The 24,915-nt window shown below is 30.1% G+C and overlaps 2 protein-coding genes across 4 annotated transcripts in view; one reads left to right on the forward strand and one right to left on the reverse strand.

Moving 5' to 3' along the window:
- LOC133315216 (catalase isozyme 1) overlaps positions 1-24,915 on the reverse strand; it is a 99,796-nt gene that overhangs the window by 7,078 nt on the left and 67,803 nt on the right. The window lies entirely within an intron of this gene.
- Positions 5,510-10,625, forward strand: LOC133315264 (probable serine/threonine-protein kinase PBL21). Of its 3 annotated transcripts, XM_061516857.1 has the most exons (6): positions 5,510-5,872; positions 5,969-6,001; positions 6,124-6,302; positions 6,438-6,627; positions 9,485-9,876; positions 10,149-10,624. In XM_061516857.1, the coding sequence occupies exons 1-6, from the start codon at positions 5,782-5,784 to the stop codon at positions 10,407-10,409; spliced, it is 1,146 nt and encodes a 381-aa protein (XP_061372841.1). In that variant the 5' UTR covers positions 5,510-5,781; the 3' UTR covers positions 10,410-10,624. The 3 variants fall into 3 exon arrangements, with proteins under 3 accessions (XP_061372841.1, XP_061372842.1, XP_061372843.1); XM_061516858.1 differs by lacking the exon at positions 5,969-6,001 and having other exon boundaries at positions 10,149-10,625; XM_061516859.1 differs by lacking the exon at positions 5,969-6,001 and having other exon boundaries at positions 5,510-5,845; positions 10,149-10,625.

Raw genomic sequence — 24,915 nt, forward strand, 5'->3', positions numbered from 1 at the left:
AAATATATTAATTTTCTTAAAAATAAAAATCTCTAATATTTTAAAAATTTATATATTGAAAAGTCATTTTTATTTTAATATATTAATATTAAAATAAGATATTAATTCTTGAGAATTGCATTAGTTAATACATCAATCCTTTATCAGGGCTAATTATATCCTCCTAAAGTTATACATCGTATTGATGTTTAAAGTGATCCTGCTGAATAAGTTTATACTATACGATGATATACCAAATAATTAAAAATGTCATAAAGTATAATATAAGCTTATATTATCATGCTTTATACATCACACCAAACATTGTGTATATGTTGTAAAATATTAAAAATATAAAATAAAAGTTAAAAAAATATATATTTAAAATATGAGGACTAATAAAATATTATTAGCGATAGAAAATGATACTGGATGATGCTACTTTCCTTAATTTCAATCGTCTCGTAGTCTCAAATATCTTGTGTTTATATTGAATAAAGTCAAGCACACTGTCCATAAAAATTTTAAAATTTTCCTGAATCAGTGTATTTTTCTTTCTTTCTTTCTTTTTTCTATCCAAAATCCGCTTTTTTTTTGGTGTCCAAAAAAAAAAAAAACAAGTAACTAATCAATGTGAGTGAGACGGACGACTATTCACCAGAATGCTTTAACGTTATTAGTGACGAAAAATATGGCATCATTGAGAATATCAGTTTAGTATGGAAAAATTATTGCATAAACACTACTTCCTTCCTCATTTCAAATCTTTTTAAATATTTCATTATATGGTATGTTATTTTCGCATCGTCCATTTTGAATAATAAATCAGCCATAGTAGACTCATATAGCGAGAATAAAGATACTAGATTATATTGCTTGTTATGTATTATTTTATACTCTTTTTAACATATTTTTTCTTGGTTTGCTAATTGATTTATCAGAGGCGATTCAATTATCCTGGTACGAATATTTGTATTTAGAGAAATATGCAAATAATTTAATTATGGCAGAACTTATATTAATATGCAAAAAGTTTAAATGAGAACAGGAAAAAATCTCTTGTCATTCTAAATTTTCAAATACTGGAAAAATATAGAAAAAATATTAAAATGAAATATATATCTATATATATATATATATATATATAGAATTAATTTTCTTATTTTACATAAGAAATTTTTTTCATGCTACACACTTAATACATAAGTGGGCTCCATAAAAAAGTGAAAAGACAAAAAAGAAAGATAAGACCCACATTTTAATTGTATATATAACAAAAGAATCTTTTCTTATGTAAAATGAAAAAATATTAACCCATATATATGTTAAAGAATATTCTATGTAACTGGTGGTTGGTACCTTAGGGGGCGTTTGGTACAGGAGATTTTTTTTTTTTATCCGAAAATCACGATTTTCAAGAAAATGATGAGAAAATGAATTTTCTGGAAATGTTACCAAAAAGTTGTTTGGTAAACTAACATATTTCTGAAAATATTGGATTAATTTTGTTGATGATGTGTTTAGTTGTATTAAATTTTTTCATGCCATAAAAATCTTAAAATACCACCTTCTAAATAGTATTTCTGAATTGTTTTTTCAAAAAAATGTACACACAAAAGAAAATCCAAGAGAAAATCACATTCTCGGAAAAAATTTAAAAATCATGTACCAAACAATATATTCTTATTTACCCAACTAAAAAATTCTAGGAAAACAAAAAATATCCTGCTACCAACCGGGCGTTAGTGGCTTTTTGTGGATTCAGGGCTACGAAATAGTGAGTAGCGTGACTAGTAAAAAAAAATAAAAAAATAGGTGCAATGACAAACTACCGTGGTGTGAAAACACCACTAATTAAGTAGCATGCTGATCACTACCAAATTCTTAGCCATCATCACATACAAAACGATTTAGTTCATTTTATACGAGATAATTCTATAAACAATTAATATATATATACATATATAAATAAATAAATAAAAAAAATTTCTTTTGATTTCAGAACAAGATTTAAAAATTTTACTTTATATTTTAACCGTTAATTTTCGTCCATCTAACAATTTAGTTTATTGAATCATACTAATTAATTAACTGTTAATTTTAAATAAATAACAAACTTTAGATGGACAAAAATCAACGGTTAATATAAAGGGTAAGACTAATTAAAAGTCTTATGCTGGAATTAAATGATCCCTTCCCATATACATATATGGGAAATGCTATATTTACAAAAAATTTGTTTACAAATTATACTATATCTTACCGGTCAGACACAGTATAGTTTCTAAAAAAAATGTTTGTCAATATAACCCTACTATATATACATATATATGGCTCTCGTTTCCTAAGTTGCTTGAAATAACTTTATCTCTGGCTACTAAATTATAACAGGACAAGTATAGATCAACGGTCATAAAGGAAGATAAAGAAAAATAAATCATAACCATTCATTCAAATGTGAATCAATTAATTTAAGTATATAAATAAACAAAACGACGTAATGTTTGGGTGACCGGAGATAAATATATCTCAAGTTTTTTTAGAAATATTTTTCTCATATATAGAAGGACAGAATCATTTGACAGCGGTGTCAAAATTTAAATTTTGACACCAAATCTTAACTGTTGATTTATGCCAACCAAAGTGTGAATCAAACTTATTAATCAATTAGTAATTTTCAATAAATGATAATCGTTGATAAATGAAAATCAAAGATTAGGATTTAGTGTCAAATTTCAAAGTTTGACACCGATATCAAATGACCCTATCATACACACATACACACACATATATATATGGATAAGATCAACTTACACCGGTATAAGCATAACAAATCTTACGTTAAATTTTAACGGTTAATTTTCGTGCATTTAATGGTTGAGATTTATTAAAAATTAATAATTAATTAATGCGTAGAATCTAGGGGTGTCAATATAGGTTTTGACACGCGGGTCGACCCGCGACATGACACAAAAATTCGTGTTCGGGTTTACCCGCAAAAAAATACGGGTCTTCGTGTCGACCCGTATTTTTTTAAAATTATTTTTTATTATTATTATTTTTTTAATTTTTTTAATATCGATCCTTTTTTTCTATTTTTTTTTTGTCAATTACCATTTTGACCCCTATTTTGAGTGTTATTCGTGTCGTATCAGTGTTGAAGATTTTGACACGAATAAAAATTCGTGTCGTGTTAGTGTTGATGTATTTATGTCATGTCGAATTCGTGTCGTGTCAACCCGTTTTGACACCCTAATAGAATCCAATAAATCTGAATAGTTAGATGCACAAAAATCAATGATTAAGATTTGAAGTAAGACTTATTATATGTAAAATGACCCTGGCTCTATATATATGAATATATATATATATATTAATTAATATATAATTCTCAATACTAATTAATTAATTATTAATTCTCAATAAATCTCAACTGTTAGATGCACGAAAATCTCCACCGTTAGACTTGTTATACTGGTGTAAGAATAACAAGTCTTACACCAAATCCTAACCGTTGATTTTTGTGCATCTAACGGTTGATATTTATTGTTAATTAATAATTAATTAATATTGAGAATTATATATATATAGGGAAATATTATTCTCCTTTTACATAAGGTAACTTATCTCATTTTCTCTCACTTCGATTTTCGCACCCATTTTTTTTTTTTTTTGTATTGGTGGGACCCGCCCATTTCTCTCTACAACATAAGATAACTATCTTATGTAAAAGGAGATTAATAAAACTCATATATATATTAGCTTGAGTTTAAATACGATTTATCATGTTTTTGTTTGAGCGAAAATTTATCACCGTTGTTATACTTTTCATGCAGAATTAATACAGAAACAGAATCATGGGAGGGGTTATATTTACAACTCAAGTAGTTTACAAACTCTTACAATTATATTTTAACCGTTGATTTTCGTCAATCAAAGGTTGTCATTTATTATGAATTAATAATTAATTAATAAATTTAATTTGAAAAAATCTTAACCGTTGATTGACGAAAATCAACGGTTAAGATATGGTTGTAAGAAGTTGTAAACGAAAATAGGTTGTAAGTATAACCTTCCCCAGAATCATATATTTAAAGAGATATCAAATCTATTAATCTTAGGATTAAATGAGATCAATTTTAATATTTTGTCAATTATATTATTAGTTTTATACTTTACATCTAAATTGTATTGCATATATTTTAAGCTAAATTGTCAATTATATTTTAATCTAAATTGGGAAATTGAATACATGAAATATCATTATAAAATATCATTTATTACATTGATATCGCAATAGAGATTTCAATTGTCATGTTAATTATCAAATATACCCTTTTCATTTACGAATGATTTATTATTTTCATCTTAAGGAAAACCCCATTTATTATACTTTTCTGTGTCAATCTTATATTTTAATACGGATATCATATTCCTTAATTTTAGGAAATAAATATAATTCATTTTAAAATTTTATTAATTAGATCTGATTGTTTTAATAATTAATTTTCTCCTTTACATCTAAGCTGTCTTCTGAATATTTTAATATCATCTTATTAAGAAATTCAATATATAAAATATTATTTTGTAAACCTTTAAAGAATATTATATAAATATATACTTTGTTTAAATTGTTTTTTTACTCGAACTAAAATAGGATTTTATTATTCTAAATTTTACGACGAATGTTATACTTACAATTTTTGTTTTTGGTTTAAATTCTTACAATCTTTTTCTTACAATCTCTTACAAATATATCTTAACATCATTGATTTTCGTCAATCAACAGTTATCATTTACCGTGAATTAATAATTAATTAATGAATTTAATTTGCGAAAATTATAACCGTTGATTGGCAGAAATCAACAGTGTTAAGATATAGTTGTAAGATGTTGTAAAAAAAGAAGTTGTAAGTATAATCTTCCTCATCATTTATATATATTTTCTTCGAATAACTAAAAAAATTATAGAAACAAATTTTAAGAAGATGTAACGGTCTTTTTATTGACCAGTGGTTGCCGAAAGTTCAAATACGATCGAATCATTAACTTTTGCAAACGGTTGGATTCGTATGGCCATGCGAATATGCGATGAAATGAAATCGAAAAGGGTAGAACAGGAAAACAAAAAGAGAGCTATGATAGCTGGGACCGTAACGTTTATAAATGTGCACAAGACTGATCGGGAAGGACGGAGAGCGACTCGCAGCAATCACGCACAGACAATTTAATGCAACCAAAGTGGAAATCGAATAAATGATAAAATAAAATAAACTGACAAAAATAAAAAGAAAGAAAGAAAATGAAAAGACCCACAAATACTCATTTATTAAACTTTATAAAATTTTAAAACCAAAGAAAAAAAATAAAAATAAAAAATATATATTTATCGATGGGCTAATTTGGACGCATCGAGTCCGTTCCGCTAAATTAGAGTTTTATTTTATCCAGTTTGTGCTGTGCTGGAAGAGGCGTGGACTAACAAACACAAATGCAGATTGTGCATTGTCAATTTTATTTTCATTCTTTTTAATTTTGAGTGATTTTGTATTTACTACATACGTTGGTAATGGTATCTACATTTTCCGTAAATAAAAAAACAGAGCAGTTTTGGGAAATTGGTTCTTTGATTTGATCTCTCGGGTCTAGAGAGGGGGAATTCCAGATCCTCTCCCTGATTGACTCGGGATACAGATTTTTTTTAATTGTTTATTTAATTTAAATAATATTAAATTTCTCTTGTGTGATTTGGGTGAGAACTGAGAACTGAGGGTATCTAAATTCTGAAAAAAAAGAAAAGAGATGAGCTGTTTTTCTTGTCTTTTTTCTGGTCGGAAAGATGTCAGCAGAGTCGAAGTTGATAATGGCTCTCGATCTACTACTACTTCTACAGGTCAATTTTTCCTTTTGCTTCTGCTAATTGTTATGCTCTATTTTTTTTTTTTAATTTTTTTTTTTCAATGTTGACGTTTCTCTATGAATTTTGCAGGGGATGGGAGAGTGAAAGCTGCTGCCTCTACTGGTAAGGGTTTGCGAATGCATATTATTATATACATTATTATTAAATTCTATTAAGATTTGAAATAATTGTCACATAATGTTTTTTTTTTTTTTGTAATTTAAATTTAATTATTGGGTGTGCAGAGGGTGAAAGGAAGAAAGAATGCTCGGAGTCAGGGAGCAGTAGCAAAAGCAATAATAAGGCAGCAGCTAGTTTTGGTTTTCGAGAGCTTGCAGAGGCAACAAAGGGTTTTAAGGAAGTGAACTTGATTGGGGAAGGTGGTTTTGGAAGGGTTTATAAGGGTCGTCTCCCAACAGGCGAGGCAAGTTTTACTGATTGATTTCTTTATAAAAAAATAAAAATAAATTAATTCTGATTTGTAGGATTTTGGTCATTTGAATATTTCCGTGGTCTTATTTTTATGATTTTTGTTTGTCTAAAAAACATTTATGTCCAGGTTGTTGCCATAAAACAATTAAGTCATGATGGTCATCAAGGTTTTCAGGAATTTGTTATGGAGGTTCTTATGTTAAGCCTGCACCATCATTCTAATCTTGTTAAGTTAATTGGATACTGCACTGATGGAGATCAAAGGCTTTTGGTTTATGAATATATGCCTATGGGTTCCCTGGAAGATCATCTTTTCGGTAACCTCATATTTTTTGTGTGCTTTCTTTTTTATGTTTACGTTTAGTAGCACCTATGATGTAATTTGACTTGATACTTTATCTTTTATTGTGGTTTTCTAACCATACATTTATATTTAACTTAAATCACAACTCTGGCTGGAGGAAGTATTATGAACTTGAACCTTCTATCTGGATAAGTGTCTTTAATTTATGCACGGCTCAATATTTGTTAACATTTGTTTATGATAAGAAGTTTATCAAGACTCTTATGCAACTGTGCACATTTCAGACTTTCTACTTGCCGATAAAATAGTTCATTTGTGTTAGCCTTGCAAGCTTGTTTTTAAATTTGGATATATATCATGTGTTTTCTATTGATATTCTGTGCCCATTAACCACAAGCTTAACAAATGGAGTATATCTTTTCTGGAAAATTGAACTGACTGGAACTTGTTTTATGGCTTATTCTGTGTGAGGAGTGTTGTGCCAATAAACTTAGTCCAGTATGGCGAGAAACTGTTGCACTCATTGCTTTCTGAGTTTTGTCAATGACAACAATGTACCTGATTTGCCATTATGTATGCAATATATGAATGGGTATAACAAATGGAGTATATCTATATAAAACAAATAGCTTTTGTCCACTTTCATCTTCAATGAAAGATTCTTTGTGATTAAATAGAAATTGAACAATAGAACTGACTGGAACCTGGTTTATGGCTTGACTGTGTGAGGAATGTTGTGCTGATAAACTTATTCCAATATGTATGCAATATATGAATGGGTATAGCAAATGGAGTATATCTATATAAATATCTATATAAAACGAATAGCTTTTGTCCACTTTCATCTTCAATGAAAGATTATTTGTGATTAAATAGAAATTGAACAATAGAACTGACTGGAACCTGGTCTATGGCTTGACTGTGTGAGGAATGTTGTGCTGATAAACTTATTCCAGTATGGCAAGAAACAATTGCACTCGTTGATTTCTAAGTTTTGTCAATGACAACAATGCCTATGATTTGCCAATATGTATGCAATATATAAATGAGTACAGGCCTTGAGAAGAAAGAAAAAGGTTTTTTTCTCCCTCTAATGAAGATGAAATTTTTTGAGAAAAGCACCTTCACCGTTTGTATTCTTCTTTCATGGTTTAACTATTTAGTGTAGGGGCCCTAAGTAGCTTATGGTTTTTCAGTAGGAGTTGTTTTGAACTTAGATGATTCTGATTCTATACTTACCAAAAGAGATCACAGTTGCTTTGTGTAGGTTGGTATGTAGTAAAATTTTAAGAAAATAAATATCTTGGGCTAAATGTCAAGTTTATGAGAAGTAACATATTAGTTTTGGTTAGGTTACGTTGTTAGGGATGCTTCTTAAAATACATCTTATGCGTAAAATCGGCAAGTGCACCGATCGTACCAAGTAATAAAGAGTGAGTAGAGTATCGTCTCCACGAGGATTGAGGCACCTAAGTTGTTATAATTATTCCTCTCTTGTTGGATTAATCAAAATAGGTTGAGAGCAATTGTGGTTTATAAAATAAACTAAAACAATTAAAGGAAAAATGTAAATGATTCCAAAAGTGCTTTCAGAATGCAAGAACAAAAGATTAAGGATGGAGAAAATATTTGAGAAAATATTGCGGTAAAGAGAAACAAACACCTTTCCGATCCTCACCTTGCAACTTGGATTACGTTTACATTTACCTATTCAATTGATCGAACAATTCATCATCTTTTATATGATTAGTTAAGCTCTAATCCCTTAATGATCTTAACCTTGTCAACTCTATTAGAATCCTAATCCCTTAGAAATCCCTTTTCGAGTTAACCCTTAGAATCAATGAACCTTTAACGTTCGCTGTTCAGGTAGCCTATCCCTAGTGCGTACATGAACAGTTATCTTATTCTTTGTCAGGAATTAGAATTCCAACATCCCCATCGAAAACCCTAACCCTCGCAATCCTACTAGATTGATCAGTTCCAATAGAATTATAAAATGAAGAACAAGAAAAGATAGACTCAATTAAAATAGATAAACATAAATTTCAACCAAGGTACAAGGGGTTCACATCAAGGGTTGTGACCCTTACCACAATGATAAAACTAGCCAGACATGTTCATGTCTGACAAAATAACAATAAAATAAAGTAGCATTTAAAACCTAGAAGAGAAAGGGAAGATGAAGATCTTCCGTCTTGATCGATCGAATCCTTGAATCTCCGAGAAGCTCCAAGGAATCTCCGCTCTCTTTGTTGTTTTTCTCCTCTTGATTCTCCAAAAGTTCCTTCTTCTTCTGTTTCTGATACTCCAATTGGGCCTTATTTTGGCTGATTCGCAGTAAAAATGATATCGCCCACGCACGGGGGCGCCAAGCCTGGCGCCTCAAACTTGGGAGAAACAGAAGCTGAATCCGTCAACGGCGCCCCGGGCGCCAACTCCCGCGCGCCAGGTTGGAGCGTCGAGCGCCACCTACCGCGCGCCGTGTGCGGTCGAAACAGAAGCAAATCGTTGATTTGGCGCCTCGTGCGCCAGGTACCGCGCGCCGTGCGCCAGTTTCTGAGCGTCGTGCGCCAGCGGGAAATTTGGTTTCTCCGTTTTTGCTCCTTTTTGCGGCGTTTCCTGCTATTTAACATATAACTTGAGTGAGAGCATGATTGAGAAGGAATAATCAATATTTCTTGCATTTAATGACTATTTTCACACATTTATGATTAATTCCTTGTTTCTTTTAAGTTAGAAAACATCATCTGCTAGACTCACATCAACTTCCCAAAATTAGTTTATCCTTCATTTCATTTTTTTTAGGGACTAACTTTAGTTATATGATTAAATATGCCAATCAGTTTATAACTCATTACTCATTTCAGATCTTAACCAAGACAAAGAACCCCTAAGTTGGAGTGTTCGAATGAAGATTGCTGTTGGAACTGCTCGGGGCCTTGAGTATCTCCACTGTAAAACAGATCCTCCTGTTATCTATAGAGACTTGAAATCTGCGAACATCTTATTAGACAGCGAATTCAACCCAAAACTGTCAGATTTTGGGCTTGCTAAACTTGGACCTGTTGGAGACAATACCCATGTTTCAACCAGAGTGATGGGAACATATGGCTACTGTGCGCCAGAGTATGCCATGAGTGGCAAATTAACTCTCAAGTCTGATATCTACAGCTTTGGTGTGGTTTTGCTGGAGTTGATCACTGGACGTAGGGCAATAGATGCTGGTAAAAGACCAGGAGAGCAAAACTTAGTTTCCTGGGTAAATGTTTTTTTTTTTTTTGTTTCTTAAAAAAAACCCTTTTATATTTTTCATTGTTTTGCAAGTGATTCCTTGTTTTACTGGCATATTGAGATTCCTCATATATTATCATTACAAAAGCACTGACGTCTGATAACAAGATGTTTTCTGCCCTCTCCATAAAATTATAGTAACGCTTACCTAAGATTCTTTGACATGCCAGTATGTCTTTAGCTTTCTAGATGATTGTATCTATATAAATCTTCTTTCTTACACTTTTCCTTTTTTCCCAGTCTCGCCCATTTATAAGTGACCGGAGAAAGTTTGTACAAATGGTTGACCCTCTTTTGCAAGGACACTTCCCCATGCGCTGCTTGCATCAGGCAATTGCTATAACTGCTATGTGTCTCCAGGAGCAACCAAAGTTCCGTCCACTTATTGGTGATATTGTTGTTGCACTGGAGTACTTAGCTTCTCAGAGTATCTCTGAAGTCCATAGACATGGTGTGCCCCGCCCACAACTGCAACCACCTCAAGAAATAGACAGAGATTAATTTTCGTAGGTATCAGATTCTAGCTTGAGTTTCATTTCTTCCGATGATTTTGTGTACACATTTCCTTATCAGTTTGATCAGTGTAAGCTACCAACTTGCCTATTTCGAATGTTAAGTGACATTACTTTAGTTAACTTATTGTTGGCACAGCAGTAGTGAAGATAAACTTCTTGTTATACCAGTAGTGAACATTCGTTTTTCTTGATTGCTCAAGTGCAATGAACGTAAATTTATGCTTGTTTAGGCTTTAAACTTCCGAGTCCAAGTCACCTATGAGATGTTTCTAGTCATTTCAACCAAATAAGGAAGTGGGGTGAAGAGGGGTTTTCGCTTGTTCCTTGTGGTGTTTGGTTTTCCGAACATCGATTTCGCAATAAGCCAGGCTGGAGCTGGAGTTTTGAGTGATAATCAAAGCACTGATATATAGTGAATGCTTGTTATGATTCTTACAATGTTTTAATCCTGGGTTCTGATCAGTGATTATCAACATAGAGTGAGAGAGAAAAAGAGAGAGAGATAGGGAGAGAGATTCTTACAATCTTTTAGTTTGTGTTCTAGATTCTTCTTGTTCTGGCTACCATATAAAGTTATTAGAAGAAATTGAAGTGTATAAATAAGGAATAAAAATGTTGGGAGGTAGTGTGTGTGAAAAAGAAATTACTACAATAGAATGTAGAGCTCATATTTTTGTTTTCCTCTTTTTCACATGGGCCACACAGACTTCTGTGTGTGTAGGAAAGGTTAATCTCTAACCTAATTTTTGATGTTGCTAATATTACGATTAAGTTTTAGGGAGATCGTAAATATAGCTACTAATATTACGATTATTTTTAGTTCGTTTGGATGGATGCTTTAAAAAAAAAACAGAGTCACAAAAAAAAGTCAAAAACCTACTTTTTTTTTTCTTCTAAAGTTAAAAATTTTAACTTCTAAAAAAATACAGAAGTCAAAAGCCAAATATTTTTTTCAAAATTTAAATATTTTTATAAAAGTATAAATAGCTTTAACTTTTGTAAAAAGAACTTCTAAAATAAAGAAGAGATAAAAGTTATTTTTTTTAAAAGTGCAAATAAACGGGCAGTTAGGAAGATTGTAAATATGGCTTTGGAAGACAATTAATGACATGAGTGATGACTCGTAACTGCTTATCGTAATTTTGTCTTCCTTAGTTTTTTTTTTTATGGGTAAAGGATTTCTCGGATAATTTATTTCCGGTGAAATCAAAATGACGTCATTTTTGGACAAAAATTAATGTGTTTTTGTAATTTTAATATATTGTAGGGTTATATTAGTCTTTATCATTATAATTTTTTAATCTTCTAAATTCAAATCGACATTGTTTTGAGCTCACTGGAGATAACTGTATCTCCAATAACTGGAGAAATACTTTTTCCTTCTTTTTATGCGAAATAAAATCCAATTTTTTTGGGTTCTGATTGAAATTCTTCATACCAGAGTCATCTAGGGGAAAAAGAAAAACTCATTAATGATAGACAATTCTCAATTCGCATTTTTAACATTTTCACAAGTACTGATTAGCAAAAAAAATTTAAATAATTTTTTAATTCTGAATAATTTTTAAAAAATTATAAATATATTTAGATCATGTATGAATTAATTAATATAAAAATATCTTAAAAATTCTAACAATCAACTAAATGATATATTATTTACGTAGACATATTATGATGTAATTTTTTCCACAAACAGTGGTTAATAATTATCATTGTCATCCATTAATTTTAATAATTAATATTAGCATTATATACAAAACGTTTTATGTTTGATATTTTATATTTAATTATTTAAAAAAATTCAATAATTAATAGTGCTTTTAGTTCTTGTCAAATCGATTTTATTTATATAAATTTGCATTACGTTTAATTAACAATTAACTAAAATTAAACTATAAAATCAAACTAAATTTTTTTATTTAATAACATGAATATTCTAACATGTTACTTCATGTTCATGTTTATTACACCCATTTATCTTTGTATGTTCATGTTCATGAATAATAATTTCACTTACTAACAGGGTTAAAATTTCACTTACACCCATTTTACTCACGAAGGTTAAAAAAAGAAATGACTTGATTTATAATCTTTTTAATTTTAATTACGAATAAAAGAATTTGCTCAGATTTTAGTCGGATTTGAATAGATGTGATGTGGTTTTAGTTTTAAATTTTTAATTTTTGAAATTGATTCTTTTATTCTTATTAGGTCAGTTATTTAAGATATTCTAAATAAGGATAATAAATTATTGTTAATAATATGAAATCATTTCATCTTTCATGAGTTTCAAATATGAAACTTAATCAAATTTAATTTTTTTAGTAGTTTTTGATACAAAAATAATTTTTAAACCAATTTATTTAAACCAAATAATTTTAATTTTTAGTAATTTTGAACTCAAACTATCTATAACAAGGAGACAATGGGGTTACCCAAAGTCATACGCGTAATAGATAGGTCAGGTGCGAATTTTTTGAATACTAAGTTTGGGCTAATTTGCCGGCCATTTTGATGTCCCCGGATTGTTGAGTGAGTGTGAGCCCACCGTTTAGGGGTCTAAATAATGGGTTAGAAAATTTATCAGAGTTCTATAGCTGTGACTTATGTTAGATCATACCTCACTTATTATATTCAGCAAAATAGAATAAATGTAGGTTTAAAAAATTTTATTTAGAAATTATCAATAGATTTATTTTTGTAAGGCCTGTCCAAAATCTATAGATCAATTTATATTGTGTATTTTTTATTTTAATTAAAATAAAATAAATAAATAATTAAATATTTTTTATATTTGTTTAAATAGACTCATAGATTTAAGCTAGACCTTTTGATTTTTAAATATTGGGCAGACTAAACTTTTAATTTAGTTACTATTAGTTTAGTAGCAAATAACTAATAGGTTAAGATAGACTTAAAATATTTTACACATAGCTCACTTTTAATTTAACTTGAACTTATTAATTTACAGCCTTCCACCAACCTCCCGACCATACTATCGTGGTTTGAATTTTTTTTACTGATATGGTGCACTTTTGAAATTTAATATTGGTTTAATGTCGTCAGTCACGACATCATAAATTTCACTATCTATCACATTTTTTCCCTCACTCCTCATAAATATAATCGACATCATAAATAATAATGAAGATCATAAAAAAAATTAATTATTATTTTGAAAGTTAGGATCTTGGATCAGAACCAGGAATAGACCTGGGTTATTTTAGTCTTTGTTGAAAGTGTTTTGATTTTTTTGTTTTGAAAACTATTTTATAAAAGGGAAATATTACTCTCCTTTTACATAAGATATTTTCTCTCATGTTCTCTCACTTCGATTTTCGTACCCAACTTTTTTATTTTTTCTTGTAATGGTGGGATCCACCTATTTTTTCTCTATAACATAAGATAACTATCTTATGTTAAATGAGATTAATAAAACCTTTTATAAAATAGTTTTCAAGAGTTGATTTTCAGAGCTAGAAAAGAAAAAATTTGTTTGATAAATTAATTTTTAAAAGAGTTTTAAAAATTATAAAACAAAAAAACTTGTTTGTTATATGTATTTTAACAATATGATTATAACGTAAAAAAACAAAAAATATGTTTGATTGATATACCAAAACAAATTGCGATAAACAAGTGTCAAAACCTGATACATGGGAGTGACTCATTATTTACAATTGTGCCATTAATGAGAACAACTTGTTCTCCATTTTTTAATTCTTTTAAGAATAGAAACTCAAAACAAAAATAAAAACACCTATAAGGTCTTCTGTCATTTCAGTTCTAAAAGTTAAATAAATATTTTTATTTTTAAAATTTAAAAACTGTTTTCTAAAACAGTTATCAAACATGCCTTTAGTTTTTTAAGAGATTGTTTGGTACATGAGAATTTAAAATTTTCCGAAAAAAGTAACAAGATATTTTGATTTTTCCATATTTGGTAGAAGCAAAAGTAAAAATTTGTGTGAAAAAGTTATAATCCCATCATTTTGTTTTACACATGCTGGTGCCAAATTTTCCCAATCGAAAATACCATCCAAGTGGTATTTGACAAATCTCACTTGGTAGGAAAATAGTCTATGGTTTTTGAGACAAAAATACCCTGAGCCCAAGCTTTCTAATCAAAGTGAAAAACAATCGACGAGTTCTGTTCAGAAAATGAGTCGTAGACATTCCAAGTTGCATCACACCACATTCAAGTTTTGTGGACGGTGAGTTCTGTTCCTTGGTTCCCTGTCACATTCAAACAAATTTCTTTTTGCTGAGTTATAAAGGAGTCATGAAGAAGTTGTTTAGTCTTTGGGGTTGGTTATAATCTGTCTGGCACTTTGGTCAAAAGCTTTAGCTGAGTTTCTTTCTCTACCTGTTGAAGCATTTCTTAGGTTTATCCTCATCTGTTAGTGTGTCAATTGACAGGGCATAAACACTGAGAAGCAAGGGTTAGTTTCATAAATTAATCACATATTCTCATCAATATTTTATCATCAATCAAACACATACTAAAAAAAATAAGTTAATATTTCTGATAATATTTTAGTTTACCAAAAAGTTTTTTGATAACATTTTCATAAAAACTTTTTTTCCCACCATATTTCCAATAATCATAATGACCGGATAATTTTTTTTTCCTGTACTCCCTTAGTTCTTGTTTTCTTTTAGGCTGTTCAGTTCAACACACACACAAACTATTTTAATTAAATAATAATTAACATTGTAAACAATTTTTAAACACGATTTGCATAATTTTTGCAAATTTATAAATTTTAAATTCATTATTATTAATTATAATTTGGATGGATAACACTTTAAAATCGTAGGGGTGGTTTTGTAGCACTTTGAAACACAAATATATAATTAACCGGCTATACACGAAATATTACAAATCCCATAATAAATTTTTTCCCATTTACATCAAATGGAAAATAACATAATACGTCAACCTGCTAACCACATAACTAACTCATATATATGTCAGAATTACGTAACCGGAGATTCTATGCATTAGGGTGCACGAGTTGTGGGTAAAAGACTCGTCTATAGTCTACGAGGTGTGAAAGTGGATAGATTTCTATAATGATGGTTTTTCGATTATGTGAAGCCTCAGTACCAAAACACCAAATGCACGGCAAAGCCATGCAGAAAATGACTTTCAAACGTTTGTCTTGAGCTATTGAGATATATGCTTTTTGATCTAACAAATGCAATTTTGGAAATATTTCACCCGTTGAATTATGTGGTCGAATACTTTACCAGACAAATACAGAAAAATGTGTTTTAGATGTCTATGTGTCTAGCCACAAATCTGACACATGCACGTTTCATGTGATGACAAAAGTGAGACATATTAGTATTAGGTGTGCATTTGAGACACATTAATATAAGTGTGCGTTTCAGTCAGATGCTATCAACATAGCAAAATTAGTTCGCACCATACATGTTTTGTGTCAGGTGTGCAACTAGACGCATTGACACCTGAAGCACGTTTTCCTGTATTAATTTAGCAAAATATTTGACCACAAAACTAAATCGGTAGAATATTTTCAAAGTTGTCAGGTTAAAAAACCTGAGATATAAAATTGTGAAGTCTGAGTGAGATTGGGGAAATGGAGATTGACCCACAGTAGCCCTTATCTATTGATAAATGAAGTTTGCTTTCTCCTGTTGCCTGTTGGGTGTGTATCTCATTTTTCTTTTCTTTTTTAGTACAGCGTGTGTCTCATTTTTCTTGAATTGCAACTATAGGAAAGCATGCAAGGACCATTGAAGGTAGAGAACACTCAGGACAGATTAGGGGAACTTGGCCTAGTGTATTTTTTTTTTTATAGAGTTTTAATTCTTTCTTGGCAGCATATAGACTCTCTAGACTCAATTGCTACGAAAGTGAAACTGTGTTTGCTTGATTATTCGAAAAGAAAAAAATATAAAGTAGAAATATAGAGAAGGAAAAAGTTAAATATTATTTTTTTATGTTATAAGAATGACATGAGTAATAAAGATGGAGTATAAATAAATTGTGTCTCTTTCTATTGTTTTACATTTTAATTCTGTGAAAGTTTTAAAAACATTAATCCCCTATTTTTAACTTATTTCTTTATTACATTAGCAATTTCTGTTAAATATTTAATGGATGAAAATTAAAATTAACTTAAAAAAAAAAGAGTGAAGAAAAGCAAGCTGTTATGATTCAAAACCAAAAAATGGATAAGGTTAATACTAATGTGACTGCACTGACTATTTAAAGCCTGCCGACAAATTTGGAAGAAAAGTTTGGTATATTATCACCAAAGTCAGCAGTAAATAACAAAGTAATAATGACAATTGACAACTTCTTTGTGCAAATTCCCTGTCCTTGACATTTTGAAAGAAAATTTTACATAAAACAAAATTTGGAAAAAATTTACATCTTGTATCAAATATGGGTAAATAGAATTATTCTTATCATTTTTTTGAAAATCTCAAAAAAATTCCTCTACCAAGCATCCCTTAGCTTTTCCTTTTTTATTCTATTTATTTCTCCCAATTTCTACGGTTATTTTTTCCTAATTGGCTAAAGCTATAGTAATGGCACTTTCTTTGCTTTGGGTTCAGAAGATTCTTTTGAAAGGTTCTTAATAAATGATAATGAACTTTAAGTAGATATTTTGATAATCTCCTTCCGTACTGTTTTTGAGAGGGGTTTAAAGTCTTAATACTGGGATCTGCTTCGAATCAGACTAGTCGCGAAACTACGAACCGATTAGAATATCTCAAAAAAAAAAGTTAGGGTTGATTGATATAAATTTTTCATTGTTCTCCTAAGTATACTGATAGAGATTCGATTCCTAGCCGTGTGTATGAAAAAAAACTCTTTTGATAGAGGCAAACCCACATTGGTGATCTCCACACCTCGAAAAGATTAGTCTTCGACTGTCGGCTAGAGATACTTTGAGGAAACTCAAAAAATAAAATAAAAAAATTGTAGAGTTACATTTAGAAATAGACGGGCTTATTAATAAGCTCAATAATCGAAAAATTAAAATTGAAATAAGTTTAGTATTTACGTAGCTTTGGACGGATAATTTGTATAGAGTAAAAAACATGTAACGTAATAATTATTTGAAAAACATCAACGAGAGATGTTTATGGTTGCCGTAAATATTATTACCTAATTATGTGTAACTGCAGGTTGTCTTCTTGAAATATATTCGTTAGTGTTATTATGAGATATGCAATAAAAAGAACTGATTCAATTTTATTTTATTTTTTTTGAAAATATTCCATCGGTTCATCGCTTCGCGATTAGTCCGATTCGGGGCGGGTCCAGGATTAAGGCTTTAAACCCCTCCCAAAGATGGTACTGGAGAGGTTCGAACACATGCCTTCACCCCCACCTGCTCAGCTCCCATGCGCCAACTGAACTACCACCATTTGGTACTGATTCAAATTTTAGAATGTACTATGTCTGATGGCTCCTTTTTCATTTTTTTTTTTTTTTTTTGTAAATCCTTTTTCATTTTCTTTGTTTGTTTCCTTTCATGTGTGATACAACCTTAATGATGGATTGGATTTATTGGTTACACATGGAAAAAACGCGAACGCATTGAAGGATTGGTTAATTCAACATTTAAGTCAAACAAAAACTTCAAAAAATAAAAGCAACTCAAGTGAGTTGATGGCCTAAATCACATTTTGATATGAGATTTTTGATTTATATAATTAAAATAAAATTTTAATTTAATTTTTAAAACTTTTTTTAGATGCGAAGTTAATAACAAAATTTTTATAATCAGTAAATTTATTTATGCCAAAGCAATAGCTATGGGAACAGTTAGCATTATTTTATGGGGAAAATGTTTGTCCTTTTAAATGACACAATTTGTGTCATTTCACTCTCACAGAGAGATGAGACTTATACCTTTATCTTTTTTTGTCCACTCTCTTTCCTGTAATTTATCTCTTTATCTTACTTAAAATGACACAATTTTACAGTATTTTAAATGACATACCATTTTCCCTTATTTTATAGTAGATAATACAGGAAAAGAAAAAAAAGTCGTTTAATTTTATATTATAGAGTATGTCAATTGTAGTATCATCTTTCACTTGTATTTTTTATTTTTTTGGTGGTTTGTATTTTTTGAACTCTTTCAATTCCTAAATTAAATCTAAACCATTAAATGTTAGCGTAACTATATCATGTTTTAATGAACATTTATTGTAATGTTTTTTTCATAAAATTCGCGTTTTTAAAAAAATTATGTTGCTAACAAAATCCAGGAAAAAAGAATTCAACCGCGCCTCAGATTAAAGATTGGATAAACTTTTTCTAAAAAGACTTAGTTTTATAAAGAAAAAATTGAGAGAGAACGAGGTTTATTTATTTTTTTATTTTTATTTTTTTTGTATATGAGGTTTATTACATATTAAGTTAGATGACGCGGGTAGTATTTTTGATCTTATTACTTGAACCCTCCGTCAGAAATCAAATGTAAGAACAACGAAAGAGACCAAATCTGAAAGGGAAATATATGTCTTATGTGTCAGAAGAAGAGATAACTTTGCAGCTTACTCAAGATGATGCGGGACCCACTCCATTTTCCCCCCTTTTTCCTGTTATGTAGGGGCCATTAAGGGCTTAATTAATTTAGTGATTAAATACAGTATACAATTTATAAATTTAACTATGTTTAATAATGAATATTATAAGGTTTTTATTCTTATATAGTTATAAGTTATTTCTTCCATAATAAATTATGAAGCCTAGAATTTTAAATTGTTAATATAAGTATTTGGTAACTTTACACTGGAGCAAGCCCTGATTTTGAAAACCGCGAAGTTTCACACTTTTAATATAGTTTTTCTCTCTCTCTCTCTCACTCTAATACGTCGGCTTATATACTTGTTATTACTCTACATATAAATATAAATATATTATATTAACTTTATATTTAATATTTATAATATTTATTTAATTGCTCTTTCTATACCTATTTTAAGACTTAGATTGATTAATATGTTTAAACACATAGGTCTTCGACGTAATTAAACGTATTCGTAAAAAGTAATTTATTACTATTATTATTATTTTTGCAAAAAATTCAAAAACCTCTCTATGATTTTACTTTAAATCACTTACACTCCTATTTTTTTTAATCATTACCTCATGATTTTTTCCGTGCAAACTCATCCTTAATATTCTTAGAAATTAAATTAATCTGTCTAATTTATCTTTTTTAGAAAAAAAAATAGACCGATGGAAAAAAGAAAAAGTAATAAGATCAAATATATTGAAAAATTACAACAATCATGGAAAAGACTAAAAATAAAAAAATAGAAAAAAACATCAAATATGTCTACATCAAGAAGAAGAAATTAAATTAAGGACAAACAAATAAAAGAAAAAATAAGACCAAATATATATGTTGAAAACTTACACCAGAAATAGAAAAAACTAAAATTAAACAAAAATATTCTAAACTAAAAAGAAGAAAATAGATTGAAGAAAATAAAAAGAATAAGATTAAATATATTGAAAATTTATAATACTGACAAAAAATATTGAAATTAAAAAAGATCAAAAATAAAATAAAAAAATAGAAGAAAAAGAAATTACTCTAATATAAGACCTGCATATAATGATAGCATGCCTACAACTAAGTTGTTACCTTACCCAGTTCACACATGAAATTGAAACGTGAGACCTGAGCCTGGTCAGCTAATGAGTTAGCATCCGCTACATTTAGGTGACTTAGTTAGGGTTGGCTCGTCATGGGTCATTTATATTGTTGTGGTAATATCTAATGTGTATATAATATGCTGATAAATGATGGTGACATTGACACATTCAGAGCAAATTAAGAGTATATCTTCACATTTTGGAATGAGAAGGTTCGTAGAGAAGAATAGAGAATAAATCTCTGATGCTACTGTTGCATCAAAGACTCAGTATATTTCATCAATAGAAACATTATATTTCAGCTAAAATTCTGTCTTCTTTGCCAAATTTTCTCTCTCTACCCTGCTATATAATATTTTCATTGATGAGATGTACCGAATCTAAATGTAACAGATGCATCAAAAATTTATTCTTAAATTGGGTGTTTCCGCAAAAACACAGGTGCATCCATTGAACTCAGTAAAATAAGAGCCCGGATATATATAAACATTAGGACTGGCCGGAATAAAGAATTATGTGGCTGGTGGGTCACATTCCTCTATCATGGAATATAATATTTCTTCCCAATTTCCACAAAAGCAAATACTCTGGTTTCCCACTTCCCAGTCTTATAACAACGTTATTTATTAAAATCAAATTGGACTAAGAAGGGCACTGACCGTCCTATAGTTTTCTTACAATTTGCTTCTACTTCGGAACGATTGTCAAAAATTGCTGCAGCGCCTTGGTCTCAGCAGTGTAAGGAATGAGTGTAATATGCTGTGTATCGATGGTTGAAGTAATGTATCCTAGAAAACTGAAAAACTTGTGGCCTAGGGCCATATATAGATGAAGCGTACTTAACACTTGGGGAAGGTTGTGTACATAACGGGTACTTATGCAAATGACTTAGTGGTGTTATGTACTGCATAGTGAGTGATATATGTAGTTGGGGAAAATTGAGAAAAGAATGGGGGAGTGAGACTGAGATGTTTCATGTAGTGGGAATCATTTAATTGGTCCATAACGAAACAATGTCATTTTCTTTTTTGCCTCTAGGAGATTTGTCATTATTTTATACAACACATCCCACAAAAATATATTTAAAATAATAACAGTACTCATTGAATTAAATAACTGTGACTGATGTTGTTCCGAGATCATCTCCAATCCCGCTTTGATCCTAGGAGCGGCTTTGCTCTTCCCACTTGATGGGATCACACTGGCCAGGGGTTAAGCCCGACAACTGAGACATGAGATTGCACCTACTACCTAGTCCTCCATAATAGTACCCGCGATCACCACTTTTGGGGTAACTGCTTTAGGACCACTCTGCACCACCATAAACGCCCCAGAGGCTGTATATATATCGCTACAGTACCCCTAGAGAGCCAGAAATATCACTCACCCTTGCGATCCCATGTCCTAGAGCCTTCACCATTCTCAAATACACACCCCTTTGTTGTTTACCCATCAGACTTTGGCTAGAGGTGTTGGATTTATTATTGTCAGTTATCCCTTCCACTTGCTTCGTTGATAGAACTATTAGCCTCTGCACGCACTGATGCACTTACAGTTTATTCATTGCATATGGCTTAATTATTGATTTAGGAAACTCGGAGTCAATCAAAATTATGGTCCAATAATCAAGTATAGCTTAATTGTTAAAAGAAGCAGTAAATTACGATCAAATTAAGTCTAAATGAAAAAACATATATGATTATGATTTGTTTAGCAAGAAAAAATAAGCAACACATTTGGCATTATTTGAAATGTGTTTTAAATGTAATTATTTATTTATTTTTATAACTTAATTACCTTTATATTTATTTTAAGAATTTAGGATCAATTTGTAATTAGTTTATAAAAAGGTCCTTAAAACTCTTAATGTAAGAGTTGAATTTTGTTATTTTTTAATAAAAATTGAGAATCGAAAGTCTTTTATCGTATCCTAACTTTCTATTTAGCCAATTTTTTATACATTTTTGGCATCACCTAGACATTGTTATTCATCCTTAAACAGATGTGATGTAAAATTTCTTTTTTAGAACTACGGAACAAACAACTTATTAAATAATTACTAAACGGTTAAAAGAAACACCATTGAAGTTGGACTACATGGCTAAGGACAAAAAGAACAAGGTTAAACCTGTAAGGCTGTAACAAATGAATCTTAATAAAATGAGAACGGTCATGATTCGTAATCATATAGCACGACGATTACCTATTGTTCTTTGACCAATTGACTCATAAACCTATATCTACCATAAAGATTTTTTTTAATTTTTTTACTAATAAAAACTTAATATTATTTGGCTGCCGGCTGGGTTGACGGTAAGAGGACATATGTGATGTGTAACGCATGCTGTAAACTTTCTTCGCTTCGTAGACAAGCTACTCAAAATTAATAAACGTTCCGACTTTTTTTTTTTTTTTTGTCATACTAAAAAAATATGAGTTATTTTATATATAATTTTAATTTCACAATCTATTTTTTATTAATAAGTTTATCCCTGAATTTGCAAAGAACTATAACATTATTTTTATAAAAAAATTTACTAGTGAATTAGTAATTTTGATGTAAACCCCCCTTTCAAAATAATAATAATAATAACTTGAAAGATGGACCCAAGAATAATAATAACAATATCTTGAGTAAATATCATTTTTGGTCCTCAACAAATTTCATGATGTCCGTTTTAGTCCTTAGCAAATAAAAAGGCCCATCGTGGTTCCTAAGAAATTCAAAATGAATCTATTTAGTTGAAATCGTGGTTCCTCACAAATTTAAAAAAGACTCTTATTAGTTCCTAAAAGAACTAAAATGAGTCTATTTTGAATTTCTTAGGGACTACGATTGACCTTTTTATTTGATAGGAACTAAAACGGGCATAGTAAAATTTGCTAAGGACCAAAAATAATATTTACTCTAATATCTCGAAACAAATTATCCAAAGGTATGGAAAAAAAAAAAGTATTATCAACCCCTGCCAATAGGACCACATGAGTACATTTGACGTAAATAAAGTACGTAATGCGTTTGATTCGTTTACAAATTACAAGTGTCTGATTTAGCCCGAGTCCGTGAATGAGTCTATACAAGAATTAAAAAATAACGAAATATTTGTAGAATATGTCAGCGCAAGGAATTCTTTTACTGTTAAGGATGCTGCTGTTAACCTTTTATATCGTTGCATACTTGCCTTGTAATCTCTTTTTGACTTTTTCTGACACTGTTATCAAATTGTAATTATTGTAGCCATAGCAGAGGAGAGGAGGGGCCAGGTCAGATTGTGATCGGCCCTAGAGTCTCTCTGCCGTGAGGTTTAATTTGAGGATGGGATTGAGACCCTTTTTGCATCAATAATTCTGAGTCACACATCGGAAGAAGGTGAAGACGAATTAGTATAAAAACAAAAGAAGGAGTATGTATCATTTTAAAGGATATAAAATTATGTTATTTCAAGTGAGAGAAAGAGACAGCTAAAGGATGAGAGAGTGAACAAAAAAATATAAAGATGTGGGTCTCATCTTTTTGTAAGAGTAGAATGACATAAATTGTGTCATTTTAAAGGAGAAATATTTTTTTCCAAAAACAAACTGCATGCGGAACTAAAAATTATTAGCGACATTCACCGTAATGCTACGCTTTTTTAAAAAAATTAGTTGAATATTATCGGGTTAAAAAAATGGAAAATACTACTCTCATTTTACATAAAGTCATTTATCTTATGTTATCTCATATTGAAAATCTCACTCACTCTTTTTTGTTTTTCTATCCTTTAATGATAGGCCCCACGTGACTGCTGTAACATGAAAGAACTACTCTATGTAAAATGATAGTAGCATTCTCCTAAAATTTTTTTGTCAAAGGGTCGTAGCTTCAAACTTGCTAACACTTGTAGCGAGTTTAAACGGTCACTTTACATAACAAAACAAACTCATTATCAATGACATCGAGTATAAACTGACACATGACAGAACAAGTCAATTCATTTTCGAAAAGCCATAATTTTTTACTCTGGTATCCAAATCGGATGATTTTTTTATTCCACATAAGTTTTTGAGATTTACGCGCTAAAATGATTATTTTTAGTGTTGAAAAGTGAAAATAAGAATATAAATAAAATAACGATAAGAGTTATATTGACAAAAAAATTTTTACAAACTTAAAAATTACACTATGTCTGACCAGTAAGACTTCATTCAATAGTGTCTTACTGATAAGACATAGTGTAATTTGTAAGAGTTTGTAGATAAAAAATTTGTAATTATAACCTTCCCCTAAAATGGGGCAGGTTATATTTACAAATTTTTTCGTTTACAAACTACACTATGTTCTCTTGGGAGAACACTGGTTACACTATGTTCTCCTGGGAGAACATAGTGTAATTTGTAAAAAATTTCAAAAAAAAATTGTAAACGGATCCTTCCCCTTTGGACAATGGGCCAAAAGTTATTATTTCCAAAATTTTACAATAAAATTTCAAAAAAATTGTGCCACATGTCATAAAACAATAGGCTACCAAAGTTGCTGTAACAATGATTTTGACGTGGCAAACCAAAGTTACCGTGAGCGAGTTTGAGGAAAAAAAATTTAAATATTGTTTTTTTAATAAATAATTACTATACGTAGTCGTTTTGAAACTATTTACATAGGTAGAGCAGTCAAACACGTCTCACAGGGGCGTGACCGGTTGGAGAGAGACCCTCCCCATTGGGGCATGACCGAGGAGAGAGACACTCCCTTGTGAGGCGTGTTTCACCAGGTGCTGCCACGTGGCACAAAAGTCAACAGTTTGATAGTAAAATTTTAGAAGTCCATAACTTTTGACTCGGGTGTCCTAATTAGATA

The sequence above is a fragment of the Gastrolobium bilobum genome, unplaced genomic scaffold, assembly GCF_033153095.1.
Source record: "Gastrolobium bilobum isolate Gb01-03AN ecotype WA unplaced genomic scaffold, APGP_CSIRO_Gbil_v1 utg5152, whole genome shotgun sequence".
Taxonomy (NCBI): Eukaryota; Viridiplantae; Streptophyta; class Magnoliopsida; order Fabales; family Fabaceae; genus Gastrolobium; species Gastrolobium bilobum.